The sequence below is a fragment of the Cordyceps javanica genome, chromosome 5 (assembly GCF_051103115.1).
Source record: "Cordyceps javanica chromosome 5, complete sequence".
NCBI classification, from domain to species: Eukaryota; Fungi; Ascomycota; class Sordariomycetes; order Hypocreales; family Cordycipitaceae; genus Cordyceps; species Cordyceps javanica.
The window spans coordinates 473,954-497,650 of NC_139299.1; the positions used below are offsets into that span (position 1 = coordinate 473,954).

General features: G+C 53.7%; 9 protein-coding genes and 1 non-coding gene across 10 annotated transcripts; 5 read left to right on the top strand and 5 right to left on the bottom strand.

Moving 5' to 3' along the window:
- Positions 1–621: 621 nt before the first annotated feature.
- Positions 622–1,567, top strand: V2A60_007381 (Alpha/Beta hydrolase protein; the record flags this gene model as incomplete). Its single annotated transcript, XM_083258666.1, has 2 exons — positions 622–887; positions 955–1,567. 2 exons carry the CDS (start codon positions 622–624, stop codon positions 1,565–1,567), a joined length of 879 nt encoding a protein of 292 aa, XP_083114792.1.
- A 1,107-nt stretch (positions 1,568–2,674) lies between these two features.
- V2A60_007382 (uncharacterized protein) lies at positions 2,675–3,802 on the bottom strand (the record flags this gene model as incomplete). The annotated part of the gene is made up of 1 exon (XM_083258667.1): positions 2,675–3,802. One exon carries the CDS (start codon positions 3,800–3,802, stop codon positions 2,675–2,677), a length of 1,128 nt encoding a protein of 375 aa, XP_083114793.1.
- A 516-nt stretch (positions 3,803–4,318) lies between these two features.
- On the bottom strand, positions 4,319–5,746 carry V2A60_007383 (uncharacterized protein; the record flags this gene model as incomplete). Its single annotated transcript, XM_083258668.1, has 1 exon — positions 4,319–5,746. One exon carries the CDS (start codon positions 5,744–5,746, stop codon positions 4,319–4,321), a length of 1,428 nt encoding a protein of 475 aa, XP_083114794.1.
- An 879-nt stretch (positions 5,747–6,625) lies between these two features.
- V2A60_007384 (uncharacterized protein) lies at positions 6,626–8,354 on the bottom strand (the record flags this gene model as incomplete). The annotated part of the gene is made up of 3 exons (XM_083258669.1): positions 6,626–8,114; positions 8,177–8,218; positions 8,266–8,354. The coding sequence occupies 3 exons, from the start codon at positions 8,352–8,354 to the stop codon at positions 6,626–6,628; spliced, it is 1,620 nt and encodes a 539-aa protein (XP_083114795.1).
- An 848-nt stretch (positions 8,355–9,202) lies between these two features.
- V2A60_007385 (uncharacterized protein) lies at positions 9,203–11,596 on the bottom strand (the record flags this gene model as incomplete). Its single annotated transcript, XM_083258670.1, has 7 exons — positions 9,203–9,725; positions 9,780–10,145; positions 10,196–10,524; positions 10,571–10,901; positions 10,955–11,283; positions 11,400–11,422; positions 11,479–11,596. 7 exons carry the CDS (start codon positions 11,594–11,596, stop codon positions 9,203–9,205), a joined length of 2,019 nt encoding a protein of 672 aa, XP_083114796.1.
- A 1,449-nt stretch (positions 11,597–13,045) lies between these two features.
- Positions 13,046–13,899, top strand: V2A60_007386 (phosphatidylglycerophosphatase; the record flags this gene model as incomplete). The annotated part of the gene is made up of 3 exons (XM_083258671.1): positions 13,046–13,267; positions 13,402–13,740; positions 13,813–13,899. 3 exons carry the CDS (start codon positions 13,046–13,048, stop codon positions 13,897–13,899), a joined length of 648 nt encoding a protein of 215 aa, XP_083114797.1.
- A 445-nt stretch (positions 13,900–14,344) lies between these two features.
- V2A60_007387 (translocation channel protein TIM22) lies at positions 14,345–15,013 on the top strand (the record flags this gene model as incomplete). The annotated part of the gene is made up of 3 exons (XM_083258672.1): positions 14,345–14,428; positions 14,505–14,600; positions 14,663–15,013. 3 exons carry the CDS (start codon positions 14,345–14,347, stop codon positions 15,011–15,013), a joined length of 531 nt encoding a protein of 176 aa, XP_083114798.1.
- A 442-nt stretch (positions 15,014–15,455) lies between these two features.
- V2A60_007388 (concanavalin A-like lectin/glucanase domain-containing protein) lies at positions 15,456–16,915 on the bottom strand (the record flags this gene model as incomplete). Its single annotated transcript, XM_083258673.1, has 5 exons — positions 15,456–15,559; positions 15,673–16,348; positions 16,456–16,502; positions 16,570–16,623; positions 16,657–16,915. 5 exons carry the CDS (start codon positions 16,913–16,915, stop codon positions 15,456–15,458), a joined length of 1,140 nt encoding a protein of 379 aa, XP_083114799.1.
- A 3,218-nt stretch (positions 16,916–20,133) lies between these two features.
- Positions 20,134–20,238, top strand: V2A60_007389. The gene has a single exon. It is a non-coding gene; the product is annotated as a tRNA-Pro (tRNA).
- A 1,549-nt stretch (positions 20,239–21,787) lies between these two features.
- Positions 21,788–23,380, top strand: V2A60_007390 (uncharacterized protein; the record flags this gene model as incomplete). The annotated part of the gene is made up of 1 exon (XM_083258674.1): positions 21,788–23,380. One exon carries the CDS (start codon positions 21,788–21,790, stop codon positions 23,378–23,380), a length of 1,593 nt encoding a protein of 530 aa, XP_083114800.1.
- Positions 23,381–23,697: the final 317 nt, after the last annotated feature.

The following is a 23,697-nucleotide window of genomic DNA, read 5'->3' on the forward strand; positions in this document are numbered from 1 at the left end:
AGTGTCACTTTCTACAAAGAATGGATGCGTCGACCTTGTTCTTCTATGTTGGTTGGGTTTTGATGAGAATATGACTCATATAGCCGAGCACGATTTCCAGAACGTAGCCAGCCCAGCAGATGCTCAAAGCTAATAAGGACTTCAGGAATAGTTGTAGCCGTATCCGTGGCTTTCCCCCGTTTTTCCCAGTTCATCCAGTGATGTGACTTGAAACATCAATGGTGCTCGCAGTCGCGTCGGAATGGAGGTGTATTCATAACCGCAGAGGCGCCATTTACACCTCAGAGTGGTATCTTGTTACTACGCGGGGAGCTGTGAGGAAGTTGTGCTATCGTGGGTCGCCGCACTCGAAATGGTCAAGTACCTATACATCAGTATCAGTTTAGAAGTGAGTGCCAACCTTCCATCTGAGTCACCAGGCTCTAGACGGCAGTTGAAATAGCCAGAGAGGGGTAGCGTTGTCGTCTGGTAGCCTGATCCTTCACAAGCACACTCTCTCCACATTCGGGGGTATTTAAAGATGGCATTACTAATATTAGTTAGGACAATCAATGATATGGCTTTAAAATTGCCCTGCTTGAGAGCAAGGAGGCACTGGGCTATCATCCTCACATGAACACTATGGCCAAGCAATCCATTGTGACTCTCAGCGACGGCGTCAATATTCTGGTGCGGCTTCTTGGTGAGAGTGAGGACAGAACCAAGCCACTACTCATCGTGCTCCATGGAGGCCCAGGATTATCGAGTCATGTAGAGCCTGAAAACTCATTTGGGTTCTTGGCAAGTCGCTTCCGAGTTTTGGTCTACGACGCGCGTGGCAGTGGTGTCAGTGACTCCAAGCCACCGCTTACAGACGAGCGCTGGATTGCCGATCTCGAAGAACTTCGGTAAGTCTGGCTATCGAAGTATTCTCATTGCGCTCGAAATTTCTTCTAGATGCTTACCTTGTTATAGGCAGTGGGCGGGTGAGGAAAAGTTCATACTCGCTGGAGGCTCGTACGGCGGCTCCCTTGGAATAGGTTATACCCTCACGCACCCTGAGCACGTCACCGCCCTGATTCTTCGCGATACGTGGGCAAATGGATTTCGCGGCACGCTTCGAGTCATGGATACCATCGCGCGGTCGACGGAAATTACAACGGATCGAGCCCAGCAGCTTCGTCTCTGGTCGGGCACCTTGCGCGACAATGCTGATTTTGAAAAGAGTGTGGCTGACATTCTTCCCATATATACGGCCAAGAGGCAGGGTGTAGTACCCGGCTCAGGCGACCGAGCCTTTGAGAATGTCAAGACACCTTACCAGTATCATTTTGAAACGCACAATGCCGCCTTCAGCTACAACGAACCTCGGCTCGATGTGCGTTCCCGACTTCGCGAAATCAAGGTACCAACGCTGGTTATCGTGGGTAGGCATGATCCGGTTACGCCTGTGGAAGATGCCCAGGAGATCCATGCCGGCATTGATGGCAGCGTCCTTGCAATTTTCGAGAATTCCGGCCACAGCCCGCCGTCGGAGGAGCCTGAACTTTTTCAAAAGACATTATGGGACTTTTTAAACAAGCTTTAAAATCGCTCATCTACTGTGTGTTCCCTCAAGCTTAGGAGCGATAACAAATATCAAATTTCATTGTTTGTCATAATGGTAGCGTACGCTCGCCTCGTTGTAAGCTTCCTCGTTACCCTCCACTTATAAGCTGATGCAAATTGTGTGGTATATCGCTCTTGTCACAATAACATGTTCAAACCGAAAAAATCGCCGATTGGCTTTAGCAGCTTTACTTGGCAGCTTCAGTATGCGTTGTAGACCTTTCGGCTTCCACTGGCTCTCCGACCACCCGATCTAGCTCGTTCTCGTCTCACAATCACGGGCGATGGAAGCGTAATGCTGGAGGAACGTGAGCGTCGGCGGCTGCGAGGTCGTCTGTGGTGATGGTGCCGATGATGATGTTTGGGCTCCGAGTGGCGACCGTACCACGGTTCAATCTCCGGTGTGGGCGAAGGTCCGCCCAGGTTAAAGCATGAGCGAATGACCCAGAGAAGGAGGAGGAACCCGACAATGGATCCAATCACAATTCCCGCAATCGCACCGCCAGTTAGAGTTGTTGTTCCACTGCCAGTTTCAGGGCTGCTTGTTACTGTGACTGTGGCCGTGGCTGTCGGCGAGGAGCCTTGTCTAACTTGGAGAGGTACGGTCCGTGATGGCAGAAACGGGGCCATTGTAAGTGAAATAACCGTATTGTTCGGTTTGCTTGAAAAGCCCAAGTAAACCCTTATTGTTCATGTTCCTCTATTTATATTGCATGGCGAGTCTCCGGGCAAAATCTTTCTGTATTACATCACAAGTATGTAGTTGAATGCTGCTATGAAGATCTAAAGTGGGCTACAACTCTACGGGTGGCTTCTGCAACAATCCCTGTTATCACACATTGTTCCGAATTGATGACGACATCTGTGCGCATGCTCAATACGAAATGCATATGCGATGAACTATATCGAATTCTATTTGTAGTGAATCCCTACGGGCTGAGTGCAGGCAAGACGCGCTGGCGTGGCTTGAGGATGCTTGACAGGAAATTACGTCACAGTAGTGTTGCCAGAGATGGACGCTAGGTAGTATGATATCTTTATATTGCGCTGGTTCAGTTATTCTCTCTCTGGCCATACAATGATTCTTCTAATCGGTCCAGCTCAACAAGCCTTTCTCTGTCAATCTCAGCTCATCGTCCACCTTCCTCCACACACGCAGTCTCGCGTCAGGATCCTGTGCATGGGGCATATTTCTGGCCTCCCAGATGCGGTTGAAGTAGCGGCCACCGCCCTTGCCGCCCTTTTCTCCCACGCCCTGCGTCTGCGGATCCGGCCCTCCGTCGACGCTCGTGGCCGCGTTTGTGATGCAGTACGAGCCCTGCTTCGTGTTGATGGCAAACAGCTGGGCAAAGAACTGCAGGACGAAGCTGATGATGACGCTGACCCAGCCGAGGAAGCCCTCGCCGGCCTTGAAGGACCAGATGCCGCTGTTGACGTAGCCGGGGTGCACGCCGTTGATGGTGACGTGCTTGTACTTTTCCGACCGCAGCAGGCGCGTGTGCATCTCGGTCAGCCAGCACTGGAAGTACAGCTTGTTATTGTTGTACAGCTGCACGCCGTGGCAGCCGTCGCCGTTGAAGTTGTTGAGGTCGTACACGCCGATGTAGGTCATGCACGACGTGGTGCAGACCACGCGCGGGGCCTCGGCCTGCGCGATGGACGGCAGCAGGCGGAGGGTGAGCAGGACGTGCGAGAGGAAGTTGACCTGGTGGACGAGCTCGAAGCCGTCCTCGCTGCGGATGTGGCGGGCGAGGCCGCCGGGGTTGGTGCCCATGCCGGCATTGTTGCAGAGGATGTCGAGGGGGCGGCCCGTCGCCAGCCAGCGCTTGGCAAAGGCGTCGACCGTCTTGAGCTTGCCCATGTCAATCTCCCACCACTCGATGGTGCTCTTGCCGTGACCGGCGGCGCGCGCGAGGGCCTTGCAGTGGTCCGCGACCGCGCCGGGGTGCTTCTCGGCCGGGCTGACGCGGCACGCCAGCACGATGTTGGCGCCGCACTGCGCAAAGTGCAGCGCGGCCTGCTCGCCGATGCCGCTGTTGGCGCCCGAGATGATGATCCATTTGCCGCCGAGGTTCCTCAGAGGCACCTCGCTTTCCGAGATTGTCTTGCTGATGGTTCCCTCCCAGAAGCACTTGTACCGACGCCACAGCCAGGTGGGCTCCGTGAAGGAGAGCGGCGCGTCGTACGGGACGTTTTGGTAGGGTGAAGGCGCCATTGCTGTGGTGGAAGCGAGCTGGTGTGTTGGATATGATGGGGGAGCATCTGCCAGGTCCGGTTCCCGGTCGCAGGGTTGGTCATGTAGCGCTTTTATTATAGAGAACGGATCTCGGGTAAACTTTGCGTGTCACGGACCCGCGCCCGCTCCGGGGCATCGCCGCCTGGACGGTAGACGGGAGGGGATCCGAGGAAGGACTCCCCACGCTACGGCGTCCTGCCTCGGGCCAGGTAACAGCGGGGTAAAGGCTGGCTTATATGGAGCAGGTTTATGGCTAGCTCTTTTTTTCACATGGGCTTGTCTTCAGGCCTATACTCGACTACCCCAGAGTCTAGAGTCAAGGTACGACTCGCGTTGCCGCATTCGGCTGTACCTGTCGCGCTATGACGCAGTTGTGCTGGAGCGCACACGTAGAGAACTTGATTCAATAACTAATAGTTGGCTGAAATGGAAATCCAAGTACGTGGCTTTCTAAAAGTAAAGACGCGAAGGTTTCTTGTCCTTAAAGCCATTATATTAGTACAAATCTCCAGTAGAGCCGTACAGATGATCACCTCGCTCCAGCACTTCGATTTCATCCCCGACGCAGACTACTAAATGGGCCTGCTGGCTGCGCGCGGCATTGAGATCCCTATCTTCGGGAACGGCATGCATCCCCAGGTATCCGAGCGCCGCTCTGTTGCCATCCTCCACCGTGCGATATGCCACCAGCGCCGTCGACGGCTGAGGCAGCCCCCTCTTTTTGCCCTCGGCCGGCCGCTGCGACGAAAAGGTGCCCTGGGCGGGATCGACGTTGGGCATGGTGCATCTCGACGTGCGGCAGACAACCGACAGCGTCGTCGCCAGCGTGCTGTCCTGCCCCCCCGTCACGCGCGGCGCCGGCGCCCCCCGGGGGGCCACGATTCGGCAGCGCTTCCAGGATTCCTCGTCGTAGGCGGGCGCGCCGGCGATCCACAGATTGGCGCGGAAACGCAGCGCGTTGAGGGGCTGGTTCTCTCGCGGGAGCATCCGCGACACGGCCTGCACGGAAGGCACGCTGTTGATGTGGATGGGCTGCTGGTCCGTGTAGCCGTGGACGGCGCGGGAGCCAATGTTGGCGAGCGGCGCGAGGTTCTTGTCGGTGCGCGTCAGGGTGTCGGGCGTGCACTTGAACAGGGTCAGCAGGCGGTCCTCGCTATAGCCAAGTAGTTTCTTCAACTTGGGGATGGCGGCTGCAATCGCAGTGATGCGTCCCATGTCGATGCCATGGGCCTCGCGATAGTGTATCGTAAACGCCTTGGGTTTGAGCTCCGACTCGCGCAAGTACCGAATCGTCGGCGACAGGGGTACAATAAAAGAATACTGTGGAGTCGCACCCCATTTCATCTGTTCGATAGAGGCCTGTAGACGTTGCGTCAAGCTTGGTGTATCGGGATCCGGAAAGGTGAGGCGCACGGCACCACCAGCGTGGACCAACGGGTCCACGTCGCTGCTATTTTCGTGCGGAAGCCACAGCTCGGTCTGAATGAGTGACATTTTCGGTTTCGTGCGCTGACTGATAAACTGCAGCTTGCACGCGTCGTCTGATCTCTTGTCGTCCGAGTCCACAGCAAAGGAGAAGCATCTGTCGTATAAAAGTCCAGCTTTCGTTACCACGGCCCGGTCCAACTCGACAGGGCCACACGATTTGACTGGATGGATAAAAATGGCTTTGATGCGGACTGGTCCATCTGTAGAGCTGCCCTCTGGTATGGCGTATTTTCCATCATACTGGTCGTCCATGTTCCTTTTTGAGGGCTTGACGCGCTGCAGATTCCGCAGCTGGCGCCGCGTCGTCGAGCCTGGCGCTGTCCATAGCAAGCCCAAGACGACGGAAGCGGACGACAGGATCAATGCGAATATTGCGTACGCACTGTTTTCTGCCGTCAGGGCAGCACCAGCTTTCTGGAGCGCATACAGCAGCATCTTGTGATGATCGTTAGCAGTTGCATTGGCATCTGTCGACTGCCTGGACGGGCCCAAGTTGATGAAATACGGACGCGACAGAGGGGCTTCCAAGTGGAGTGTAACTGAGTCAAGTTCCTGGAACAGCGAAAGACTCCATCAAAACTACTGGGTAACTTGGCATTGGTTATATAATTTAACCCGGTCGCTGCCAACGTACGGGCTGGTGCGTGAACGATGGCACGGACAGCGGATAGATCAACGCTTGCAGCTTGGTCAATATTCGCCGAAATCTCAAGTGGATGCATTTGGAATCAATCCCAGCAGTCCATCGGACAAGGCACTGCATCGACAGCTTTTCGCGGCAATCCCGCGCTAGATGCTCCCAGCTTTCGGTAGTTCGGAGACAGTCTCGGTAATTAACGGCCACACTATTGCCGTCTAGGTGGGATACTTTGGCATAACGCCTTTCGGTGGCCGCCGCCAACCGCACCCGTTGTTTGGGTGAAGCACTTCTTGAGCGTCTATTTGACTCTTGAAAAAATGACTGTGCACCACTGTACCTGATTGAAACTTTTCTAGAGGATGTAGCATTGAATCAACCCTACTTCCGCCCAACCCGGGAGTGCTGCCTTGCAAGAGCAACGTCATAAGTAGTTATGCACAAACTTTGCATTCTCGGCATTGACGCTACGGTATCTTTCTTTTGGTGTTCCCATGAGGTACGCTTGGAAACTCAGAGGTTCTCTTTCTTCGGACTAAATGCTGGCTCAAGGGCTATGCACTAACAAAATGGAGAGCGTTGTTACTCTACGGACGAAATTAATCCTCTGTTCCAAGAGTAGGATTTACCGTATCAGCACGATTTCTTTCAATCAGCATACACCCAGAGCTTCACATTTAGCCGTATCTCACGGACCCAGCACCCACTTTGAACCAATCGTCCTGCGCAAGCGACTCCTCCGTCGGCGCATAATTGATAATCGTGCTCTTGGTCATTGTATATGCCTGGTACGCCTCCACGCCATTCTCGCTGCCGACGCCGCTGGAAGTGGACAGGCCTCCCCACGGGCTGCTCGGGTCGTTCCGATGGTGCGTGTTGACCCAGACAATGCCGGCGCGGATCTGCTCCGACACGCGGAACGCTTGGCTGAGATCGGTGGTCCATAGCGCCGCCCCGAGCCCATACTCGCTGTCATTGGCAAGCTCCACTGCTTGCGCCTCTGTCTCGAACCCGACCAGCACGATGACGGGGCCAAAGGCTTCCTCGTGCCAGAGACGCGTGACGATGACGGGGCCGGAGCTGGTCTCTTTCCAGATGGGAGCCTTGGGGTTGGATGTTGATCCGAGGTCGAGGATAGTGGGAGGGTAGAAGTGGCCCTTGCTAAAGTCGATGCCGTCGAGGGATGAAGTGCCGCTCATGCGCTTGCCGCCATGGACAGGATCCGCCCCATCAGCAAGAGCCGAGCTTACCAGCGTCTCGATACTCTGGAGCTGCCTGGCGGAGATGACGGGGCCCATTGTTGACTCCGGGTTGGATGGTGATCCCATGCGCTCTTGGATCGACTGCGCCTTGCTCTTCAGCTTCTGTCGGACCTCCTCAAGAATGCTGATGTGCACCAGGATTCGGGTGGAGGCAACACAGGTCTGACCACTGGCGATGAAGGAGCCAAACGCGATCCCGTTGACCGCGGCATCCACCGACGCCTTCTCAAACACAATGAGCGGCGCCTTGCCTCCCAGCTCCGCCGTGTACCTGGCCAGGTTGCCGCCGACAATGGACCCGATCGCGCGCCCCGCGCTCGTCCCGCCCGTGACGTCCACCTTGCGGACCAGCCTGTGGCTCACGAGCGCCCTGCCCACCGTCGCCCCTAAGCCCGGCAGGACGACGAAGACGCCCTCCGGGACCCCCGCCTCGGCCAGGACCGGCCCCAGCAGCAGGCTGGTGACGGGCGTCAGCTCGCTGGGCTTGAGGACGACCGAGTTGCCCGCGGCCAGCGCGGGCGCGAGCTTCTTGACGGCGATGAGCAGCGGGTGGTTGAAGGGCGTGACGAGCGCGACGACGCCCAGCGGCACGCGGTCGACCCAGTTGTGCAAGGAGCCCGTCGTGGGCAGCACGGCGCGCGCCTCGGTGCGCAGCAGCGCCGCGTAGTACCGGAACCAGCGCACGAGCGACGGCACCTGCGCCCGCATCTCGCGCGCGGCGCGGCCCGTCTGCCGCACCTCGAGCGCGACGAGGCCGTCGAGGCGCGCGCCGAGGAGCGTCGCCGTCTTGTCCAGCACGTCGGCGCGGTGCTGGCGCGGCGCGCGGGACCAGTCGCCGTCGAGGAACCTGCGATGAGCCGTTTCCACCGCTTTGACCACGTCATCTTCGGAGGCCGTATGGACACTGCTTTTTTGTGAGCCCTCCTGGTAAGGCTCGGGGAAATGCTTCCCATGAGTTCAACTTACTGGGCAATCAGCTCCCCGGTGGCGGGGTCGTGGACAGGCAAGCTGCTAATGTTAGTGCAGCTGGTGGGCGCGAAGCGGATCGTACTGACATTTCGCCATTGCCGGTCATTTGCTTGCCATTCCACAGTGGATATGGCTCGTTCACTTTTGAAACGTCCTCGTAGGTGTATAGTGACATCTTTTTCAAAGATCTTTCGGAAACTTTGCGGGAACTGGCCTGATGTGAAGGTTGGCTATCTGGCCATGTAGTTTCCAATCTATGCGGGGTACATCTGTAGGGTATTGCGTAGCTTCGGTTTAAGCCGTCGACGCGCAAAACGTGTCCGCAATTACGATAGAGCAGATGCAATAGGAGAGCTAGAGCAACAGAGTGGGTTGATTGTTCAGATTGAGAAAGAGATGCCTCCTCCATTTCTCAAAACACCGCTGTAGGGGCCGCAACGAAAGCAACATGGGATTCAACCCGGAATTTGAAAATGCGCTGACGGTTTAAGCCGCTGTTTATCTGGTCAGGAGATGGTGGTAGTGTTGAACATATATGGACTAGGTACTCACGGGCGTAGTAAGGAGACAAAATACTGAGTAGTTTATGACCAGGTTTGTATTGCCGCCCTACTGCGTGATATATTGCTCGGCAAGCACATGTTAGAGGCGAGTTCTTGGTGACATACACCGCACTTGAATAACTCCGACACGAGGTCATCATGTGTGTCTTGATCGATATGCCAATTTCCTGTGAGCATATGCAGAAGAGGGCCATTCGAGCTTGCGAAGAGCAGAGTGAGTGGCTGATGCGATGCAAAGCCATGCGAGTCAACTAAGCTCTAATATTCGGCAAATACGATGGTATTGAAATCCATATACTAGGGCTTGTTGGATACGTTGAAAATTTCAAGAAACTTTAGTTCTACATTGAAAGAATTTCATAGACAAAGGACTGCAATCGCCCAATCTATACGTATACAAAGTTTTTCATTCATTACTCGAACTAGTTACCACGGTGGCCATCTGACCAGTCTTGACCGATTAATGGATATCGACATTACCAAAATCCCTCAAAAGCTCTTCGAGTTGAACATCAGCTTGCTTCGTGTTATAGTCGTCGCCGACAGCATCGGGCAGCAGGCCTGCTACCGCGTGATGCATCAGCCCATCCTGCCTGTGACGCACCATGTCGAAATATTTGGCCATGAAGACTGGCATCGCCCGCCTGTACCGCCGGAACGCGGCGCGGATACCGCTGAGGACATCGACGGCCAGGGGCAGCGTCGTGCGCATCTCATAGAGGCACTGGCAGGCGCGGACCAGGGAGTCGAGCTGCATGGGCCCGTCGGGCTCCTGCAGCATAATGTAGGCGGCGGTCCCGAGAGGGTGGGTGAGGTAATATTCGCAGCGGATCTGGCCGTAGGCACGGAACGCCCAAATGGCCGACACCACATGGCTGGCGTGGGCGGCGCATCGCTCGCGTGGGCTGAACCGTCCAAAATAGTCTTTGCTCTTGTGCGCAAATGGACGCAGAATGGCTATATACATGACTTCCAACGCAATGCTATACAGGTTAACAAAGGTGTGTCTGTACAAAAACTGCCAATGGCCAACTTACTGCAACATAAGCACAGACGGCAGAGCAGCCTGCTCGAATCGAAGCTCGTCAGGAAGCCCGTATTTCCATCCTGTCAAGGCGTCGTAAAGCTCCAGCGCATAGTCTGGCCTAGCGATGGTGCTGTTCATGCTGCTCTCTTCGGGATGCAAATGTTGCAGTATTCTTTCAACAATCTCCGAAAGTGCGACATCTGCTTCTCGGACAGCGACCTGCATCGATGGCTTGGCTTGAAGACTGATCGGGTAGGGATACCACCAATATCCAACGCAATTTGGCTGATGGAGTGGAAAGCTGCGCTCACGCCATAGCTTGCCGACCTTTGGCTGGCGGGTCAGCTTTTGTAATCCAAACGCCTCAGTCGATCGCCTGCACATGTTAGGTTGTGGGCATTTACACAGGCATAGAGTCGGACCTACCATTCATAGCAGTACAACCCCCACAAGCACCAAGATTCAGCTTCCTTCTCTCGCCGTCGGCGAGACTCATGTACCTCCTTGGCTGACGGATCTGTCCTTCTCTCGTTGACGGATCTATAGACATCCATGCATCGCATAAAGTATTGGACAGACTTTGTGCCATTACCGAGATTGCCTTCGTAGACAAACAGCGCGTAAAGGCCTTGCATTAGTGGAATAGATGGCCGGGGACGCTTTTCCAGATGATGCTCAGCCTCGTCCGCCCATAGTCTTCCTCTGGTTTTGGGATCTTCCGGGGATTTGTATGTTGCTGGGTCCATGGAGTAGAGCTACGTAAGTCAGCATACATTGACTCTTAGGTGACTTTTGACATACGCAACCGAGAGCCAGTAGAGAATTGACAAGAAAGCGTGTACAAAAGCTGCCGTTGGCATCGTCGTCACACGCATCAGACCTCCCGCCTTGGACCGCGCTTCGAACATCTTCTTCAAACATTGGACGGAAGATGACGCGCTCGACGACATTATCCCAGGTGAAGAACAAGTTGAGCAAGTGGTTCATGTGGCGATCATCAGCAGAGACAGATGTCCAGTTGGACAATGGCAAGTCATGACCCGGCACATCTACGAACATGTGCTTATCCACCTGAATATGATGAGAATCGAGGTCATACCGCTTCTCAAAGATGAAGTCGCAATTATCAAATCTATCACACATCATCAATAGGGGTAGTGCAGCGTCAGCCATGATTGTACTCACGGAGATGTCAATAGTGGACGGGGAGCAGCGGTAGAGTATTGTGCAGAAGGCCGCTTGTGGCCTGTGGCTACCTGGGCAGCAGTCTGCAGCAGAATGCTTGCATCTGCAATATCACCAATAGCGGCGTCGACGTTATCAGCGTCTCTGATGCGTCGCGCGATTTCCTCGGCGCTCGCACCAGTGGAGCGGCGAATCAGTTCAACAACACTCGCAAAGTTCTCTGTGCGTGCCTTTCTGAGCTGTTGCGGTGTGACACCCGGGGGAGCAGTGTAAATGCATTCCCAGTTCCTTCTCGCACATTGCCGGCACTGTGGTCGAGCGCCATCGCACTATACGATTTCGCATCAATGTCTTGCCCTTTGTACTTGCAGGGTGCTCTTATTGGGAAAAACATGCGATTTTAACATCTATTTGCTCTGGCTGGTAAGCCTTTCCTGGGACATACCTTTGTTTTTCGCGTTCTGCAGACTGCGCTTCCGAGTTAGTTGGCAGTAGCAAGTCGGTTGGTATGAGCATATACGCACTGTTGCAAGCATTGCTTACTGGCTGGCGCCTGCGGGGCACGGGAGCAGGTGGTCGCCCGTCTTGCACAGTTGAGGGTTTGGGTAGGAGTCTGGGCAGTGAGCCACCGACGGGAGCCATTTTGTTTTGGCAGGTTGAGAGAGAGAGAGAGGAGGCTATCGTGGAGCAAGGCGGTGTGGGGAGGAGGGCTTCTTGAACATGAAGAGAGATGAAGCGTTACGTAAGTTGTCACATTTGAAGTTTGCGCAAAGAAAGACATTGATTTTTTCTCATTCTGACAGCGCTTCTCAGCCACAGCGTCGGAGTCGTTGAATCCGAACAGCCAGGACCGCGGACGGCCAATGAGGTGGTGCGGAACAATGTCCGGGGCAGCAATTTCCACAACCCGCCTATATATACGTGACCCCATCTTGCAGTGCCAAGATCTGTCGCAAATGGTTTTTTTGAGCTGTGCGGAATGTCAGTGATTTTATTTTGAAATCATGTTTCAGAACGCACGCAATACTGTGCACCACAGCGGTGTCTGTTGCAAGTATCGGTGGTGGTATGGTGTGTTGAACGCCCGCCCGCGGAGCACAGCCGAACAGGGTCTGCGGAATATTGGGCTGATTCCTACGCCTGCATCAATTTGGGCATAAAACCCATCAGAAGAACGATTAATAAATGCGCGCAGTAGATTTCTTTTTTGCCGACCCCGCCATCTACCTGCAGATGGCCATTAGAAGGACTGCACTGCACAAGCAGCACACTTTACAAACACTGTTATAAGTGACAAGGTGCAGGATAACTAAGAAGTTCTGTTTACTAGATTAAAGTTAATGAATTGGCTTCCGCTGGCCCCCTTTTTTGGGTAATAAGTGCTGCTTGTAAAAAAAAAAAAAAAAGAGTCGTCATATCAGCTTAGACCTTCATCAGAGTATCATTGTTGGCGCTCCGCCCGCACGAATGAACGCTGCTCGAATATTTGCTCAAGATAAGACGCGCGCAACAGACCTCGCATCTCATCAGTCAGAAAGAAAATCGGCTTCGGCTTGGGAAACATGGTGGGCCAAGTACGGCGGGTAGAGACCGAGCAGCCCAGACTGCTCGTCAGCGCGCGCTGGCGGCGATTTTCTGAAGCAATGGAGGCAATACTGACGGCCTACGTATATTTTGAACGACTTTAAGGAAAGTGGCGCCCTCCTTGATAATGGACCGCTGCGCCTTGATCCATTGCTGCATCATCTGGCCCGACGTAAACTCACAAGATGGGCCAAGAGGGCTGATGGTACTCCGTAGTGACCGCAGCCTGTGCACCAAATAAATTCCTCAACGTCCAGTAATTTACGGAAAACGGTTCAATCAAGATTGTCGTGGTATCCGAGAAATTGTCGATATTCTCCAGATGGATGACAAGTGCGGAATTTCGGCGCAGCTTGGTACATGATCCTGTCCTTTATCAGGCTTGTACTGAGGTCGTGGTGGAGCCGAGCAAACAGACGCAGTTGGCTAATAGTAAAAGCTACCTTGACCTGGATTGTTGGGAGAGCAGACTCACTCCAACTACATCAAGATCTCTGCACTGCCGTCATGAATCTCAACCTATCAGCTTCGCTCAACGCGACGCGTCTACTTTTCAAGCCGAGCATATGTCTGCCTCACCACACCGTGCCTACATTCAATGACCTGCCCATCCCCCTCGACAGCGCCCTTCACGCTCGGGGTCTCAAGGCCAACATTCGCGCCGTCGTGCTCGACAAGGACGACTGCTTTGCCTATCCCGATGCCAAAGAAGTACATGAGCCATACAAGGTAGGTTGGCTCCCCCCCCCCCGGGGCAGCTCTTCCTCCTATTTTCCCTTTTTTTTCTTTTTTTTTTTTTTTTGGCACATGGCCTTTTCATCCATCACACAGACCACGCGACTCACCAGCTCTCGTTCTCGCAGGTTCACTTTGAGAAGCTGCGCGAGGCCTATCCCGGCCGAAAGCTGCTCGTCGTCTCCAACACGTCCGGCGCCACGTCCTGGGACAAGGACCTGTCGCAGGCGGCCGAGGTGGAGAGGAGCACGGGGGTGCACGTGCTGCCGCACGCCGTCAAGAAGCCCGGGTGCGGGCCGGAGATTATGGCCTACTTTCGGCAGCACCCGGAGACGGGCGTGACGGACCCGTCGCAGGTAGCCGTCGTCGGGGACCGGCTGACGACGGACATGATGCTGGCCAACATGATGGGCGGCTGGGGCTTCTGGATCAAGGACGGCGTGGTGCCGATGCGGCAGAAGAGTATTGTGAGTGATCAGGGGCCGGAGGAAAATCCGGGAGGGGAGTGGTAATCCGTGTTGCTAATTTTGTGAATCTAGTTCTCGCGCATGGAACGGAATTTACATTCATTTCTGGAATCGCGAGGCGTGAAGCCGCCTTCGCCCCAGAGCCCAACAGACGGGTAACTAATTGCATAGTCATCACATGTTTAATTGAGGCGTCGCACACGCCAGTTAGGAGCGCTATTCTGCAGGTTGCAGAGCGGCTATCCAGCCCATGTAACAAAACCAACATCACCACTTGTAATAATAATATTTAAACAGTACGCAGAAAAACACTCGTAAAACTCGTCAATTATCTTCATCTACAGCAAATCGCTAAATTTCTTGATGGGTGGTTATTCCTGGTCTCGCAGCAAGCTCGGCGCCGCCACCATGGGGCCGCCCATAACAAAAAAATAAGCGGTCGCCACCGGCAAAAATTCTTGGCCCAAAGCTCTCGCATCATCAAGGAGTGTCATCCCTCTCGGCCTGCATCACCCTTCCCACTCGCCGGCAATCGATCGACTACTAGCGCGGCTGCCGTACTCACAGTCGCTTACACGATACACGACAAAATCAAGGGGGAAATATGAGTCTTCCACTCGGTGGTGGCGCGATGGGCGCGCCGCCGGTACCGATGGCTGGCAGCGCCGAAGACCAGGGCGTCAAGGCGGTACGTCTATTTCGCAACAAATCGAACTCACGATCCTAAAAAATTGATGGGATGCTAACCGGAAATGATGGGATAGATGAAAGCAGCCATGGAGTCTTGCGTCGGCAAGTCCGTCATGTCTGGTGTGATGGGTTTCGGCATGGGCGGTCTCTTCGGCATGTTCATGGCGTCTGTATGTCTTCTCCCCCCGGCCCCTTCTCCTGACCCCCTCCCTCTCTAACCTGCAGTTTCCAGATGTCTTACGACACCGTCGGCACGTCCCTCGCCGGGAACCAGGCGCACCAGGCCATCGCCAACATGCCTCTCCGGCAGCAGCTCAAGGTCGGCTTCAAGGACATGGGCACGCGGTCGTACTCGATGGCCAAGAACTTTGGCAAGGTCGGCGCGCTCTTCTCGGGCATCGAGTGCGGCATCGAGGGCATGCGCGCCAAGAACGACCTGGCCAACGGCGTCGCCGCGGGCTGCCTGACGGGCGCCATCCTGGCCAAGAATGCCGGGCCGACGGCCATGGCGGGCGGCTGCGCGGCGTTTGCGGCCTTTTCGGCGGCGATTGACGCGTACATGCGACAGCCGAGCGATGAATAAATCTTGAAAGAAGTTCCCGCACTCTATTTCATCTCGGGTGGGGGGTTATAAAAACTAGAGAAAGGATCATGTAAGAGGGAGGTGGTTGTCATTTTTGATATATACTACCGGGCATGGGAACGGCGTTCATTGGCATCTGAAGTTTTTTTTTTTTTTTACACAGTATTGTACATCTCCGCTCGACGTCTTTGGAATGGATGAAGAAACAACAACACCAGAGTCGTACTGCTGGATGCGTTGGAACGGGCGTGTCTGCCCGTTATTTACCTGTATAATAGATAGACAATATATTGATAGCCGATGGCTACGACATGACACAGAAGATGAAAAAGACGAGACATTCGATTTAACAGTGTGGTATTAGTCATTCTATATGCGGTCGTTGTAGTAAGAGCGTGGATTTTTTTTTCAAATGAAATCCAAATTCAATTAGCTTGATGCATTAGGAAGCCTGGTATACTTGAAAGGCGCCAAATTCCCAGTAGGCATTGGAGAATTCGCTCGGTTTGGTCGCGACAAAATCTGTGCATTTGGCACCACCGCCACCTGTTTGTTTGATATACGGTTAGATGAGGTTGGTCTAGGCAGAAAGCGAGAGAGCGGAAGTGGGAAAAGGTTGGAGAAGAAGGAAGAAAGAAAGAGAAAGAAAAACGACTTACACCCCGAATCTTTCCAGGTCGCCTCGACCAGGTCGCCGCACAGGTCAATGTTAGCGACGATGGAGTGGTTGGAGAACCTGGCGCCAATGTCGCAATGGGTGTTGGGAAAGTCGGCGGCGGCGGTGCCCCAGGCGTCGGGCGTGGGCTTCCCGCCGGAGATGTCGGCCGGGATGGCGTCGCGGGCAAACTGCCACATGCGGATGCCGTCGTCGCGCCACTCGACGGCGACGACGCCGCCCTGCTTGCGGTTGAGGGCCTCGCCAAACGAGTCGGGCTTGGCGCCCGCGACGCCGCAGCCGGCGTTGCCATTGTCCTTTACGTAGCACGACCCGTCGAGGGCCCTGCCCGACATCTTGCGCCGGCTGCCGCCCATGCTGCAGCCCTGGGCCGTGTGCAGCGTCATCTGGTTGCCGGCGTCGCCGCGGTTGACGGCCTCGAGGACGTCAATCTCGCCGTGGTCGGGCCAGCGGGACGGGTCCGTCAGCCAGAGGGCGGGCCAGGCGGCGCACCCGTAGGGGCTGTGCTTGACGTCAAAGACGAAGAGGCCCTTGTCGTACGTCTCCTTGGACTCGATGCGCACCGAGAAGCGGCCGGTCGAGGCGTCCGGGTTGGAGCCCGGGCCGACGGTCGTGTCGACCTTGATGACGGCCGAGTTTTGGGTGGCGTAGGTGAGGTTCTTTGGGGAGAGAGACGATGTTAGCAGAGGTGGCAGAAGAAGAAGAAGAAGAAGAAGAAGAGGACGAAGACGAATAAACTTGTCATTGTCGACAAAAAAAGACTCACATGTTGCTTGGCGTCGGCTTCGCTAACATAGTGCACGAAGCCATGGGCTGGAGCTGCTTGTTAGTGACGGTAGGAAAAGAGTAGTAGACGGTGAAGGGGAGTGAGTGTGCGTACCAGGATCGTATGTGTTGAAGTAGTTGAACTGGTCAAAAAAGTTCTCGCCCGAGTCTGCAGCATCGGTGTTAGTCGCGAGTATCATACGAAAGCGTTGCGTCGAGTACTCGCATGTATCTTGGAGAGTGTAGGACAGCGGCTTGTAGCTCGGGTAGGCATTGTTTTTGGACACTGTCACGCCGACAGCCACGCCAATCACGACGATTATGATGACGACGACGACGGCAACGGCGATCCAGACCTTTCGGGCCCAGTATCGTGGATTCCACCAGGGCATCTTTGTGGTGGCGCGGTTTGCTTTGCCGTGGTAGGGAACGAGATCGTCCTCGTCCTCGTAGGCGGGCATCGTGGAGTAAATATAACAAGAGAGCAAGTAGATGAGAGGGTATTTCTTTTAATTGTGGCCCTCAGGGTCCGTGTATTGCTGCGAACCAATGAAAAGACACACGAGTACAAATCAGGCTGCGAGAATGAAGTATAATATAAATATAAAGAAAAAAAGGCGTGCCTGCAGGGTGTGATAAGGCTGGCTGGCGCGCGTTGCCTTTTTTTTTTCTCACGACAATTTCACACCAAAGAAAGCACGTTGCTGAGAGGCCCAGAGGGTCCCTTTGTCGGCCGAGTGGTCTGGATTGGGCAAGGCTTGCCAAGGCGCCAATGGCGGGGGGTGAGACTATTGGGTGAACGGGAGGGGGGACTCGAGAATAGTATTTGTCCTTGGTAGCCTAAGTAGATGTAGGCTAAAGACGGAAAAATAGACGAGTTGGAAATAAGAACAAGAGTGATGTGTAGATGGTGAGAAGGAAAGGATTGGAAAAATTGCTTGGGACAAGGGAACTGTTTTGACACTTGACGCAGCATGGACGAGACGTGGTTGGCTCGATGGGAAGAAAGATGTGGTGCTGCGCCTCTTTCAGATACGAGCTTTCAACAGGCAAGACTAATTAATAACTGAAGTAGTAGACTCTCTACAAATTAGGGAAAAATCGCTGGCGGCGGGTATACGTTGCTGCTTTAGTTAAAGTTTTAACATGCGTTTGGGTCTTTTTGTCTGTGGCTGCGGCAGACGACGGACGGGAAGCCACTGGGCAAAGGGATCACGGCGGATTGCGGAGATTTTTGCCGCAACCCGCTCTTCTCAGGTTGACGGGAAAAAGAGGTAGAGAGGCAGCAGAGAAGAAAACGGATGGGCAGGGAGGGGGAGTGGACGCGCGTCGAGTTGAAAGGGTTGCCAGGCCTGCAAGCCAGCTGCAACAGCAGCAGCAGCGACATGCTCGTGGTACTTTTTTTGCCCCTGACGATCAGGCTGGCAGTCGGCGACTTGTTGTTGGCAGCTGGGAGAGCACACTGGGGGCGACTAGCGAAAAAAAGCGCATCGATGCGAAAATTCAATTCCAGATGGGCTGCCTGGTTGGTGGAACCGCGATGGAAAGGATTGGCGACGTATGGAGAGGGATGGTACCCTTTTCTTTTTTTTTAGTAACGGCAGAGACGATCTGGATGATCCAAAGTCTTGCCGTTCTCCCTCTTTCATTGTAGTTGTTGATTCATCTCGTCGGCGTATAGACATGCACATGTATGCTCACAGAACATCGGGCCCATCTCATGTTGCATGATCCATCGTCTTGTCCCGGCGCTCGCGGCCCGGATAGGCGGGGGACGACGGGGGAGGGGGGAGCACTCTCGAGGCCTGATCCTGGGCCTAGGCCAAAATGGAGCCGAGCCGAGGCGAAACCTGTTTCGTTATTAGCAGACTTTTTGTGGACGGCAATCGGATCGGCGGGCATTGTCGCAGGACTGGGCATGGACAGGGGCACGAGCAGAGGGCAGAGCAAGCCCTTCAAGTGTGGTCTCGATTGGACATTTGTAGACTCGCGCAAATGAAAAAGGGAAAACTCTGTTCTGTTCATTGACAAGAAGAGAGAGAACTCGACTCCGCCCGCAAGAAAGCCGCAGCCCAGTGAGCGATATCGCTTGTTCATATTGGCGCTGGCCACTGGCAAAAGTTGGCGAAACCGCTTGGTTGCCGATCGCATTGTAGGAGCGTGCGCGCCGACACATGGAATGGTTACAACCGTTGGATGCATGAAATGCTTTTACGAAGCGCCCTTTTGACCCTGTTGGTCCCGGCGCATATCGGGTGCTCCGCCCTGGTGTCGTTTTATGGTGAAGAGGGGATGGCGCACAAGCGCAGAGTCCAAGAGAAAACCGACGAGGACAAAGGCATGAAATGACGAATCGTGGCGTTTTGGGTTTAGAGAATCGAATGTACAGACCATTTGAAACGGTCAAAGCCAGACTCCATGCAAGTAATTGGACACAAGTCTCTTTGCAGCTGCGTCATGCAACAGCGCGAAAGCAAGAGCCACAGAGGCGATATGCCTCGTTGCCAGCAGTATCATGGCAGCACGGGAGGCGAGTCAATGGATGAGGAGGCCAATCCATCATTCTCCAAAAAAAAATGGACAAAAAGAAGGAATGAAATCGCAGCAAGTGGTTGGGTGTAGTGGTCAATGAATGCCAACCCCCATGAGATTTAGCCTTTCAGATGGGCTCTTTAATATTTACTACTGGGAAACCTAACATGCCAAGCGTTCCCCTTGTCGGCCCGGTGGAGCGAATCTCAATGTCGTCCGCCAGCTTACGCTCAACCGCCGAACAAGGGACTGACTGCAGAGTCTTGGAGCGCGCGGGCATAGTCGGCATTTAAGGAGTCAGTCCTGGTTAGATAGGCATTGGAGGCAGTACTTACCTAGACGTCCGCTGCGCGGGGGCGATGCCGCTAGCGTGGCCCGTTATAACTGCTAGCCTCTGAGGCGGTATATCGCATGGTAGAGGACTAACTTACAATGCTGACCTTTGATCGAGGATGTCCTTACAGTGGGCTATCGTTATTATGAGGCTGTTCCGCATAAGGGGGCTAAAGGGCTACCCGGTAACTAAGATCTGTCCCTCGCTCTTTACGACCCCGTGCGGACAGACCCTCGCAGAGCCCATCCGTTGGTCGCAAGGACAGATGGCAATGGGTAGGCACCTAGTTATCGGCTGCGCTATCCTCGACGTAGCTAGAGTTTTATGCTGGCACCCATAAGGAACACCTTGGGGCTATGAAGCTCCTCTGGGAACTGGTACGCTAGACCCGACGCCACTGGGGCCTAGCCCAAAGGTGCCAGACCACTGCACCCCAAGTCCCATCCGTTGTTAGTGATGGCAATACATGCCATATGTGACGATCTCGTGTTGAAGCTAGGCAAGCGATAACATTGTTTGGCAAATCGGGAAGTTGGCATCTGACCAAAGTAAGCACATGTGCCCTTTTGTATCCAGAATCAGCCAAACAGGAAAATTAGATGAGGGGCAATTCTCTTCGCAATCCGATTGCAGACACGCCGTCCTTGCCGTTCAAGTATTTATAGCTACTTGAAGACTCCAACCAGGTGTGAAGCCAAATAAAGGTCCATGTCTATAGGACGGCACCCATGTCGTCAAGAAGTGACATTCGTAATATCTGGTTTTGACTCAGAGCTTCTTAATTCATTCTAACGTCCCCGACCATCACTAATCGGCCTGGTGGTCTAGTGGTATGATTCGCCCTTCGGGCTTACGTAAGCCAGGCTTTGGCTAACCGAAGTATGGGCGAGGTCCCGGGTTCAATCCCCGGCCAGGCCCCGATGCATATCTTTTTGCCCGTGGCGACGAGGGGAATCAAATGCAATCAGTCCCAAGTTTTTCTTTTTTTGAGGCTGAAGTAAGGCCAGTTGTGTGAGTTGCAAGGGATTTGCAGTGGTTGGGCGGGGTGGTTGGCACTCTTGTCGTTGGGCCAGCTGGCAGCTCGACTGGGAGACGGCCGATGGGCACACGGCAACCAGACAGACAGCCTTCTCTCAGATGTGATTACTGCGTTTCGATGATCATGGGCTACTGATACCCTAGCATTTTGTTTTGGCCGTTCTGGTCGCCGGGATCGTTTCCGGTCTCAAAAGTCATTGAGCTCGAAAGAAAGCAACCGCCAGGTAGGGTACGTGCATCGACTTCCGCAATAGCAATCGCGAGTATCAGCCGAAAGCCTGACCTTCACAAACAGATGGGAATTCGAGTTCCAGCATTCAACCAGCCCCCGAGGGCCAGGGAACATTTCAAATCGTTTTTGTTTTTGCCGCTCACCAAATCTATTGGAAGTTCCGAGTGCGGTTTCGAGGGCAGCCTACCCTGAGGTCGCGAAGCAAAGATATGAGACCCAAGATGTGCCCTAAGATGTGAGGTCGAGAACATGCGCAAATATAGAAGAGTTTGAAACACGAGTGAGAAAGCCTGAAGGTTGGGGCGGCCATTAGTTTATTTGCTCCAACCCATTCGGCTACATGCAGTTGTGCAGAAATAACACGAACCTGAAGTGGACGCTTTCCTCCAGACAATCGTGCGTCTCCCTCGCTTGATAAAGTCGTTTCATGGAAGGAGGCTTCTCAGTCTTTTGCCAAGGCTGCTCAATTCATCTTTGATCTTACCAAATATAGACGCAAACGGCAACTGGGCCATCATACATATTGGCATGTCTTGCAGCCTGATTTCATGAGTTGCTGTGGGTATAGAGCTCGTATGGACTTGGTGATATTGACCAAAATCTATTGGTGCAAAGATTAACCATATTTCCCATATTTCCCATATGGAAGCAAAGATTGCAAAGCTGACGTCGGCCAGCCCACACGTGCGTGCGTTTGCCACTCACCCGAGCAGAAAGCCTTCATCTGTTCATGCATCCCCCGCCCGCCCTGACTGGAGCTTCTCACATTCCTGAATACGCGGACGGTGACGAGAATATGAACTAGAATTGCTCGAAGTCAGAGCCCAACCATGTTTCTGTACCGCATGCCTTACAATGGCTACATCTTGACAGAACATAGTGCCGGGTAAATTATTGTCACGACTATTCTCCTTCTCATACCTTAGCAAGCACCGACTCCCAGCGACGACTCGTTGCTTATATCAATCGTGCCGGTCACAAAAGCCCGCGAAAACGAAAGGTCAAACAGATCAAGTCAACCCCCCCCCCTCCCCCCTGCTTCTTCAGACTCACCATTTATTTTATTTATAGTTGAGACATGGGAACTGTCTCATTCTTCGTCGCACTCGGCTCACCACGAGTAATCATCGCCAGTAACCACTTCTACATCACCGACTGCTTCTCTACATCGAAGAAAGTACCTCCCATGTTACACAGATGGCACAACGCTCGAATTCTCAGAAAGCTCCCTTGCCTCTGGATTTTGATACCTACACATTTGATAAGAAAGATAGAGAGATCGTGGAAAGCTTGGTAAGAGTATATCAAACGTATGCCTGGTCACTCTCACTGCAGGAGCAGCGAGAATACCGCCAAATGATCAGGAGGGCCGACTACAGCCGCAGGGATGGGCGTCGCAAGCCTGATCTTGTCACCCAGCACCATGTCTACCGACAGATGTACGATAGACGCAAGGGCTGTTGGTTGAGAGAGGAAGTGACGTTCGCAAAGTGGGCTCTTTTGGCGATATTGTATCCCTCCGACAGCCTAAATCAGCTCGCCAAGGTAGTCTGCAAGTTGGGCATTGACAAAAAGCCTCGTTGGCAAGAGTATGCCGACTACTACGACCAAAAGGAGAAGAAAGACGGCCGCGACCGGACGCCATTAGAGCTACCTGATGCACCAACGCTGGCAGCCAGATGCCGTGCTATAATCCAGATTTCTCGGTTTGTCGAGGTGAAGAGTGACAACGATTGCGATGGCGCTCCCCATGCTCCAAGTGCCGCCAGTCCGACCCGCGGCGAAAAGCAAGCGGCGTCTTTACCTAATGTGATATATCTGAGTGGCACAAACGCGCCTGATCTAGGATTACAAGCACAAAATATCTCTCTGCGCCGAGATTTGGCGCGGGAGAATAAAGAGCGGGCTGCGGCCCTGGCTACGGCTGACTACGAGAGTATCGCGTCTACGAAGACAGAGGCCCAGAGAGGGCTCTCGTCCCCCAAGCATAGGTGCTCTGACACTGGTTTGGAGCTGCTGCAGCGCGGGCCAAAGCGTCAAGATGCTGGTCGTGAAGTTCTCGCCAACACGCACTCGATCACAATTCGCACGAGCCGGGCTCCAACTGCTCAGTTTGACGGTCAGGAAACCCCCACCATCGACTCGAATGCTGAGTTGCGCGAAGTTCGAGAAGCACTGGCTCGAGTACGTGTGGATCATAGCAGGGACTTTGCTCGTATATCCACACATGTTGAAAAGCTGGTGGAATCCAAAGCCCAGGTGGAAGAGAAGCTTCTACAATTCAATCAGCAAACCGAAGATGGCCAGATGAAGATGGAAGACTTACGAAGAGAGGACCTAAACACCAAGCTGCAACTAGAAGATGTATGCAAAAACCTAAAAGATGTGCGAAAAGAGCTCCGTGAGACCAATTTGGAAGTGGAAGATGCCCGGAGAGAAAGGGCCGAGCTGAGGAGAGCAGTTGAAAAACTGCAGGAGAATGAGCTGAAGATGAATACACGCTTCGGAAGATTGAAAGCGGCCCTTCATCAGGTGGGAACGGATGTCAAGGATGGAAAAGAGGAGACCGAGATTCTGGCAAGAAACATGGATATGATGCAGAAACAATTCGCCGATTCCATCGAGGATCACAGAGACAAGACGACCAGTTCGCAGCGGCGAGTGGGCGAGGCTGTGTGCCAAATTACTGAAAAGGTGCACAATTTGGAAGAGTACATGGAGATTCAATGTCGAAAGTTTTTGACTGATTATCATGAGCGGCAGTTGGCATTTCTCAAAGGTGACGATTGAAAAAAGAGGAAAAGGAATTCAATAGACAGTACCATGGCCAAAGAGCATATGCTTCCCCATCTGTGCACTAAAGTGTATGCGTTAGCATGAGTCAAGTATATGAGTGTGTATCAACATTACTAGTACTCAGTAGACGTTATAGTAACAATAGCATAGGGGTCATTCGCCGATGCAGGAATAGCAAGGATTATCAACCAATAAATAGAACAATTCCACTACATTTGGAGGTACCATCTTGCATGGCTGACTCGTGGTTAGTGTAGCAGCCACGGGCTGATTACCAATAAGCTCAGCACTGCCGACCGATTCTAGCGTCA